The sequence below is a fragment of the Sander lucioperca genome, chromosome 20, assembly GCF_008315115.2.
Source record: "Sander lucioperca isolate FBNREF2018 chromosome 20, SLUC_FBN_1.2, whole genome shotgun sequence".
NCBI lineage: Eukaryota > Metazoa > Chordata > Actinopteri > Perciformes > Percidae > Sander > Sander lucioperca.
Window position 1 is genome coordinate 22877332 of NC_050192.1, and position 10000 is coordinate 22887331.

The following is a 10000-nucleotide window of genomic DNA, read 5'->3' on the forward strand; positions in this document are numbered from 1 at the left end:
GTAATTTAAATGGGAAGTTTACCAGCACGGTGCATTACATTGTCGTTAAACTCAGATTACGTACTTTTTAACTGCACAAAATGTACGTTTCATAGTATAATATAAATATAAATATTTTCTTTATATTTATATTTCTATATTTCTCTATCTTTAAATGAGCATGAGCATGTCAAATCCATGGCTGGCCAAAACAAAGAGAGGACGGGCCAAACTTGGCCTGCGGGCCCCAAATTGGGCAGCCTTGCATTAAAGTCTCCTGTCTGACTTCTCTCTTCCTAGCTCCGCCCCTGCCCCTGTCGTCAGCAGCAACGACCACGCCCTCTTGGCCAGCGTTGCCCCGGTGACAGCCAATAACGAGCTAAAGCCCTGCCCCTCCCCCTTCAGGATGAAACCTGCTGCAGGATTGCAGGAAAGGTAAGAAGAAGACCCCGCCCTCTGCACACAAAATCACTTTATTATAACGTCATAATGAAAACTTTATTTAGATATAGTTCAAAAAGCTTTACATGGTTGAGTTAGGAACAATAGATTTCCAGACTGTCACGAAATAATAATAATAATCATAATAATGCGTTACATTTATATAGCGCTTTAGGTACTCAAAGTCGCTTCATAGAGCAGAATAAAAGATCACAAAGACGTTCAATTAGGTGAGTTTTCAGGGCCTTTTTAAAGACAGGCAGGGTGTTGGCCTCACGTGTGTGTGTGTGTGTGTGTGTGTGTGTGTGTGTATGTGTGTGTGTGTGTGTGTGTATGTATGTGTGTGTGTCTGTCTGTGTGTGTGTGTGTGTGTGTGTGTGTGTGTGTGTGTGTGTGTGTGTGTGTGTGTGTCTGTCTGTGTGTGTGTCTGTCTGTCTGTCTGTCTCTCTGTCTGTCTGTCTGTCTGTCTGTCTGTGTGTGTGTGTGTGTGTGTGTGTGTGTGTGTGTGTGTGTGTGTGTGTGTGTGGTGTGTGTGTGTGTGTGTGTGTGTGTGTGTGGTGTGTGTGTGGGTGTGTGTGTATGTGTGTGTGTGTGTGTGTGTGTGTGTGTGTGTGTGTGTGTGTGTGTGTGTGTGTGTGTGTGTGTGTGTGTGTGTGTGTGTGTGTGTGTGTGTGTGTGTGTATGTGTGTGTGTGTGTGTGTGTGTGTGTGTGTGTTTACATTGTGATAGTGAAGCCGGTCTCCTCTATAAACCATGTCAGGAACATTTACATTAGAGCTCTGATGGTCTTCAGATTACACTCAAACCGCCGGTTAAAGGACCCCATCAGCCCATTTCCTACAATTCATGGAAACTCCTCTGCTCTCATTCCTGCTGATCATTTTCCAAAGAATTCTGTCAGTTTTTAGACTGATTCCACGCCGTCAGCTGACGGTCAGTTTATTTCAGTGTGCAATAAAATCAGCTTGCAGACTTCGGTAAATCTGTCTATGCTAGAGATGATATTGACAGTCACCCGGCGCAGCGCAAAGCCCAACACAAGTGTCTTTGCTAGTTTAAGACCGACGCAGTTGTCAATTTCCCGTCCAGCGCCCGCATTGTTTAAACAGCAAATGCACCTGCGCCCATCTGTGGCCCATGGACGTGCTGGTCTTACAGGGAGGTGTGTTCAGGTGCATTCTGGGCGTGCTGGTCTTACAGGGAGGTGTGTTCAGGTGCATTCTGGGCATGCTGGTCTTACAGGGAGGTGTGTTCAGGTGCATTGTGGGCGTGCTGGTCTTACAGGGAGGTGTGTTCAGGTGCATTCTGGGCATGCTGGTCTTACAGGGAGGTGTGTTCAGGTGCATTCTGGGCATGCTGGTCTTACAGGGAGGTGTGCTCAGGTGCATTCTGGGCATGCTGGTCTTACAGGGAGGTGTGCTCAGGTGCATTCTGGGCATGCTGGTCTTACAGGGAGGTGTGTTCAGGTGCATTGTGGGCGTGCTGGTCTTACAGGGAGGTGTGTTCAGGTGCATTCTGGGCGTATTGCTATCTTGAGGCAGTGGGAAGTGATGGCACCATTGATCAACAAAAACCTGGTCTAAAGTCAATAACGCAGCATTTCATTGTTATTTTAACAGAGCATTAGTAAAATGCTCCTAGGCTCGTGCACAGCGAGCACACTATGCTTGTTACACACACAGGGACGCACAGCAGCACACACACATGCAGAAGATTACAAATAAAAATATTACGGTGCAAATCCTCCATCATAATAGCAATGCTCCAAGGTCCAAACACGCCTGGCTTTTAAAGGGAATGGGAGATGATCTCTGATTGGTTGATTGCATGTTACGCCCAAAACACACCTCTGAATTAATGAAGACACTAAGTCCAACCCTTTAGAACCATGCACCCGGCGCACGGACCCTTTTTTCCGCCGTCAAACTAGCAAAAGTGGATTTGGACACACCCTAAACGCACCTGCTCCAGGCGCTCACGCCGTGCGCTCAGATCGTTAAAATAGGCCCCTTAAGGTGTGTTGATTGATTCACAATCCAACTCATGCACTGAGTAACATGCAAGAAAACATTCCACCTTTAAAGTTGGTAGCGGTAGCTGCCGACGGTAGCCTTTGAGCAGCAAAGTGAATTAAATTATTTTCCTCAGTATATAGTTAACTGTTAACAAGTAAAGACGACAAGGCAGCAGAACAGCCTGTCATGTTATAGTCACAGTATCAGGTCAGGTTACTTCATTGGTACCCGTAGGGTAAACTATGTTTACAGTCTAAGAGTCAGGACATCCTTAAAACTTTGTAGACCACCACATAACATGCAACACACAAAACATTAAAACGTATAAAAACAGGTAGTAAAACATGGATAAAAAGAATAGAAAACAGTGCATGACCAAAGTGCTTGTGCGTTTTGTGCAAATAATTTTACAGTTTGTTTAACAGAGTGATTGCCGCTGGGACAAAACTGTTTTTAAATCTTGTAGTTCTGTAACCAGGAACTTTTAGCCTCCGTCCAGAGGGGAGAGACTGGAATTCCCTCTTCAGAGGGTGTAGGCTATCTTCTTTGATAGCTAATAGGGGTGGTACGGTTCACAAAACCCACGAACCGACAAAACATGTAAGAAATGTCAAAGGTCACATTCTGGACCAGAGAGTTGCAAGTCATTTCTAGATCTCTTGGCGGCGTGAGGCAGGAATGTAAAACGTACCATATCATCTGATCCGATAGTGATCCGAGCTGACGATCTTCATGCAGTGACCCCTTTGTACTCGTCTTCTTCTTTCTTGGGTATTAATGAGTCGGCTTCAGCGCTGCCATTGTTAACTTTCTGAAAGTATTCAGGGGTTGCCTTTTAAAGCTCGCAGCTTTCTCTCTTTCTGTGTGCCATTTTGCGAATCGTTCTCATGAATTACTGCATTAATTGTGTTTTTTTTCTTTCTTTCTTTCCGTGATAGGGTTTTAGGGTCACGGTTTTCGGTTCTGTACGGTTCTTGTTATTTTTTCTTTTAATCTTTAACACTCCAGAAATATACTTCAGCATATGATATATAGCTAAAATTAGCATATTGAATGCATGTTGCACAATACATGCACACAGCGGCAGTTCTATCTATTGTTTGATTTCCGCTGTCATCATAGGTAACATGAAATCCAAAATGTTCCCACACACCAGACTATATACGACGCTAGCGCATCCTCCAACTCCGGGCAGCCTTCCTCATCTCTCCCACTTGACATTTCTACACGTGACGTGACCTGCAGCACTCCACACTCCACCTGAGTAGCGGTCGGCTCGGCGCCTCTCAAAATCTGACGAAAATCTTTTAAACTGACCTTTGTCGATCAAAAAAACAGACAGATTCAGCAACTGCACGGCCTATTTCTCGCTTTAAATGTTGTCAGAAACACGTTTACGGTGAACTACCTTCGTAAAATATGAGATCGTATTCACGAGACGCCGTTAGAGTCTGTTTTGAAATTCGGGAGCAGCAAGAACCAGGTGACGCGTTCGTCCAATCAGCTGCCATGTGTTGCGTTCATCAAGCTCATCCCCCTCGTCGTTTCCAGTAAGTGTTTTAACGTAGGTGTGTAAAGTGGGCACTACGGCAGTTAGAGGTTAGTGCACGTTAACAGTGGACTGACGAACCGTGAGACGCACACACGCTCCGAACAGAGACAAGAGAACCGAGCGGTTCGGATGTTATTTCATGAACCGTACCACCCCTAATAGCTATCCGCTGTAGTTGTTTAGCATACAGGGATGTGGGGGTGCAGCGGGGACTCCCCAGTCAGCTTACTTGACCAATTTACAATTTGGTTTAGGCCATTCTTGTGCTTGACTGAAACACACCCAAACCATGCCACTAGGGAGAAAGATGTGATTGTTTCGATAAAAGCATGATAGAATAACGTCATCATGGTCCTGTCTATATGAAAATGGTACAATTTTCTCAAACAGTGTAGGTGAATAATGAGTGTAAACGTTCCATTGTACTAACGTTGATTACATAACCTCTGACTTTCTGTGCGAGTGTTTCTTTATCAGCTCTTTTCCTAACTTTCCCTCTTAAGTAGTTTCATAATGGTAACGAAAACATCGTTATCTTTGCCTCCGCTCAGTGTCGAGCACTTTAGCCTTTATCTGCTGCAACCTCGGAGGCCATTTTGTTCTGGTTACATCAGCGTTTAGAGCGAGGGTGTTAAAGTGTGGAGGACACTCTGTGACTCTGAAGGTAAGACAAGGAAGGAAGATTTCAGGCTCAGGGTGAGAACGGGATGTTTTTCTTGGTGTCTGTGTCTCTTTGTGTGTGTGTGTGTGTGTGTGTGTGTGTGTGTGCGTGAGTGTGTGTCTGTGTGTGTCTGTGTGTCCACTCTGGATGGCAGCCAATCAGCAATCAGACGAGTAGGAAGTACCGACATCCTGGAGAGGAAGCTGGCCGACACGTAGCCAGACGAAGAGTCCCCCCCCACACACACACACACACACACACACACACACACACACACACATACACACACATACACACACCCGACGCAGCACACCTTGCCTTTTCTTTAACTGTTACAAATTGACCTTAAACTTCAGTTAGATCAACTTCTTCTTAAAAAAGGGTTAGGGTTATACAAACACAGCTATTTAATTGATTTAATAAAATGTTATTGAATTAAAAGTATGTATAATTTCTTTTTTATTTAGACTTAATTTAATTTAAAATCCACTACACAATGCAACCATTTTGTTAATTTAATAAAATGTAATATTAATTTCAATCTTAATTTAATGTATTTGAATTAGATTTAAATTAAATAAAATCCACTACAAAAATCCAAGCATTTAATTAATTTAATTAAAAAAGAAATTCCCTTCACTCATCATTTTGATTTGATATTAGAAATCCAATAATTTTTATTTAATTATAAATCAACGATGGTATTTTCAGACTTTTAACTTTTGTATTTCATAATTTAGATTTAGTAATTCTGATGGTTTTGATTCTCCCCCCCCCCCCCCCAGACGTGGCTCTAACGTCTCTCTGGTGTTGGACATGTCGGCTCTCGGCTCTGTGGAGCCCCTCAGCGTTGCCGTGGTAACCCCCAGAGAGGCGGCGGCCAGGGAGTACCTGTTGGCGGCCGGCCGGCCTCTGACGCGGCCGCAGCTCCGCGACATCGTCGTCAACACCCACAAGCTGCACGCCGAGTTCGCCGTAAGTCGTTAAACTCTTGGTTGATTTCACGTTATTACATTTAAATGTGAAAGGCAGGGTGGCTTGAATGAGAAACACAAGGATTGGCGGGTTGACTCGTATCCTGATTTCCAAACGAGGGATCCCGGATTTATTCAGTTCGTGTTTTTCTTGGAAAAATACCTGTTGGAGCCTGGCCTGATGTCGTCCTACTCAGATTCTAGTCAGAATATGAGTCTGATGCTGCTCCATTGGACTGGGATTATGAGGCATGGTTCAACCCAACCAGGAAAGGAAATGCCTCTGCACTCAATTGGATAGACCTCCAACCAATCAGAGCAACAGATAGACCTACAACCAATCAGAGCAACAGATAGACCTACAACCAATCAGAGCAACAGATAGACCTCCAACCAATCAGAGCAACGGATAGACCTCCAACCAATCAGAGCAACAGGTAGACCTCCAACCAATCAGAGCAACAGATAGACCTACAACCAATCAGAGCAACAGATAGACCTACAACCAATCAGAGCAACGGATAGACCTCCAACCAATCAGAGCAACAGATAGACCTACAACCAATCAGAGCAACAGATAGACCTCCAACCAATCAGAGCAACGGATAGACCTACAACCAATCACAGCAACGGATAGACCTACAACCAATCAGAGCAACGGATAGACCTATAACCAATCGGAGCAACAGATAGACCTACAACCAATCAGAGCAACGGATAGACCTACAACCAATCAGAGCAACAGATAGACCTACAACCAATCACAGCAACGGATAGACCTTCAACCAATCGGAGCAACGGATAGACCTAAAACCCATCGGAGCAACAGATAGACCTACAACCAATCAGAGCAACGGATAGACCTACAACCAATCAGCGCAACGGAGTATGTGATGTTGCAGAATCCCGTAGGAAGGACGGCAAAAAACATCTTTCCGATCGACAAATTCCTTGATCGCGGTTCTCTGCTCCTCTTTTAAAATGAATGCGCTGTCGATATCTTCTGTAACAGACGCGATGGCGGAATCTGCACATCTCAGTTCTCCAGCGGCAGCCATCTTTGTTGTAAACAAATTCAACCCAAGCGCTCTTTGGTGACGTGGTTGATTACGTTACTGTTGATCATCTGTCCATCATCGTATAAAGCCCGCCCCCTGATAATTTGATTGGTCCGAACAGCTCTGGTTCGAGCATAGTTGCTCCACAACGGATCAAGTCCAGACCGAACTTCCTGACCTCAAATGTTGTGGGCGGGTCTAAGTTCAGCTGGCATCTTTCCCTGTTTAAGTTTTTTTGGGGGGGTTTGTCTTGCTCGATGGTGTTTTAAGCCCCCAACGTCGCCTTCAAGGCACCAAACCCTAACCATTGCCTAAAGGCTGTTGTATGCTTCTGCGTGAACTCCACGCCGTAGCTACGGCGTCGTGACCCTTTCGGAGTTCTGCGTCGAGGTTGAACGTGTTTCTTTGCATTACGGTGCATTTCACCGCCAGAACGCTGGGGTGGTTTCCGGGGGGTCAATTGCGAAACTCTGCCATTTCCGACGAAAGCGAGAGAGACATTTTATGTTATGTTAACTGCCCCCAAAGTACTGCTTGCTGGTGAAGTACTAATTTCAAAACGTTACTGACATATAGACACTTTACAAACGGATAACCCCGTCATTGTAACCAAAATATGTCTGAGTTTATTTACAGAGCTGATGTCAGTGTCGCCCTGTTGCTACTCCCCACAGGAGGCTGCTTGAAACACGACTATCTACACACAGGACATATTGACCAATCACAGTCCTCGTGTTACACGCCTCGAAGTTACACATTTTTGGAGGTGCACGTCGAGGGTTCGGAGGGAGGTTCGCGGCGACGTAGGGGGGTCTGTGGGGGTACGCCGTCATTTCGACGCAGAAGCATAAATCAGCCTTAATCTTAGTGCCTTCCAGGCAGCGCTGCCTGGAAGACAACGTTGGGGGCTTAAAACACCAAACACCATTCGTCTTCCTCTGAATAGAGAGCCTCAGCTAATTTAATATTTGGGATATTGGGCTGTATAAATAAAATTGTCTTGACTTGAAAAAGCTTTCTCGGTTTGTTACGCTTGCTAAAGAAACTTTATTTACTATTACTATACTACTTTACTTATTAAGTTCTTTGTTCTGCGTTTCAGTTTGCCGTATTTTATTAAATGCAAAATCAAAATGAGATGTTTAAATTCCTACAAACTCAGGTATTGAATAATGGATGGTATGGATTCTGTATCAATGTAGAAAATGTCCAGCCCTTCTGATTGAGTCATTTCAGTTACAGTATTTGGTACCCAACTGGTCAGATTGTCTCTTTACGGTATAAAAATGACAACGTGCGATGTGCAGTGTGTGTTTGTCCAGGTGTCTGTTATTTCTTTTCCACATTTCTAACATTCATTTCTTCCATCTCAGGAAATTCCCATGAATTTCATTGATCCCAAAGAGCTCGATGTTCCAAACCACGGCACCAAGAACAGATACAAGACCATACTGCCCAGTGAGTACTGTGTGTGTGTGTGTGTGTGTGTGTGTGTGTGTGTGTGTGTGTGTCCTCCCTCATCTCTCATTTCCTGTTGAACCAGGAAGTTGTTTTATTATATGGGAGGGGCTCTAGGTCAAAGGCCAACAACCCCAAGGACGAGCTAATATCGCACCTCCCTCTTCCCTGAACACACACGCACACACGCACACACACACACACACACACACACACACACACACACACACACACGAACACAAACACGAACAATACATTTTCCTCAGAGCACAGTTTGTTCTCACACAGCCAGCCAAACATTTATCCTGATTAAGACTTTATGTAACATATACACACACACACACACACACACACACACACAATGATAGTTTTTAGTTTGTGCACTCATGTTTTGGAGAGGGGGCATGATTATCAATACAACATTGGGGGGGGGGGGTCCTTCCTTCCTTCCTGCCAATCAAGAGAAGGAATGCTCACCTCGAGCTGCTCTCAATCAAACTCCTTCCTGTGTTCAAGTTTCTGTGTTGTCTTTTCTCAAGCGTCTGCTGCTCTGTCCCAGACTGTCTCCAGGACTGAGTCCAGTTTGAGTTTCAGTGTAAGAGGGGCTCAAAACCAAGTCGGGACTGAATTGAATTAGGGCTCAACCCCAAGTCTTAAAGGAGAGATCAAGACCAAGTCAAAACCAAGTCTTAAAGAGGGTCGAGACCCACTCAACATCGGATCTAAAAGAGACTTGAAACCAAGTCAAAGACTGATACTAAAAGCAGACCCACATCAATTAAAGACTGAGTTTAAAATGGGCATAAGAATACTATTGAAAAGACCTTGAAACCAAGTCTAAAAGCAGGTCAAGATTAAGTCCAGATTGAGTCAAAAATAGTCTTATATACAAGACAAAAACATTGCTACGTTTGAAAGAAGTATGAAAAAGCCAAGTTGAAAATTGCCCCAAAGCAGTAAGTAAGTAAAGTTTATTTGTATAGCACCTTGCAAAGATAAAAATCGCAAAGTGCTTCACAATAAAATATAATACAATTAGGGCTGTCAGCCTTAATCGCAATGCGATTAAGGGCAGACGCGATGCGATTAATTTTTTTCATCGCATTAATCGCATGCCGGCATTTATTCATTTATTCATTTATTTTACACTTCCCTCGGCTTTGCGTCGTGCCTAACGGGCTACTATTTTGACCCTTTGCAGCACCGTTACTTATCATCGAGCTGCCACTTCCTCCTAACACATCCTGCTGCTGCAGGCTGCAGCATGATGGAGAAGCACAGCAGCAATAACTCTGAATGGAGCTTTTTATTTTCCAAAACTCCCGGACGGCTCGTAGACAAGTCGAAAGCCATATGCACGTTGCGTAAAGCCAAATTAAAATATCACCGAAGCACGTCAAGCTGGAGCTACCACCTACGGAGCTAAGCATAGTAGTACAGTTAACGTGATGCTACCTGCTAGCATGCTACCCACTCAGGCAAAGCAGTGATGAAATAAATAATTACAAATCTTAAAATCAAGTTCATAAAGTAACTTTCTTTGCATTCATTTGATTCCCAATCAAGATACACTGGTAAGAATTGCTTTTGATTGTTAATATGGACTTAAAAACAGTTCTTAAATGCAAAATAATAGAATAGGTTATAATCATGTGATAAAATATGCGATTAATCGCGATTAACTATAGAAATTAAGCGTTTAATCGCGATTAAAAAAATTATCGTTTGACAGCCCTAAATACAATACAACAAATTAAAATACAAGAAAATTTAAATACAAATAGAAATCATAACAAACAACCATAAAAACCTCCGGACTGACTGAAAGCCTGCTTGAATAGCAGAGTCTTCAGTTGCTTTTT

At 43.8% G+C, this 10000-nt stretch overlaps 1 protein-coding gene across 1 annotated transcript in view; it reads left to right on the plus strand.

The window, feature by feature from the left end:
• Positions 1 to 10000, plus strand: part of LOC116052012 (receptor-type tyrosine-protein phosphatase R) — a 47437-nt gene that overhangs the window by 23953 nt on the left and 13484 nt on the right. The window contains exons 8-10 of the mRNA XM_035996391.1: positions 280 to 414; positions 5434 to 5623; positions 8054 to 8138. Coding sequence (XP_035852284.1) covers positions 280 to 414; positions 5434 to 5623; positions 8054 to 8138 — 410 coding nt within the window. The remainder of the gene's footprint in view (positions 1 to 279; positions 415 to 5433; positions 5624 to 8053; positions 8139 to 10000) is intronic.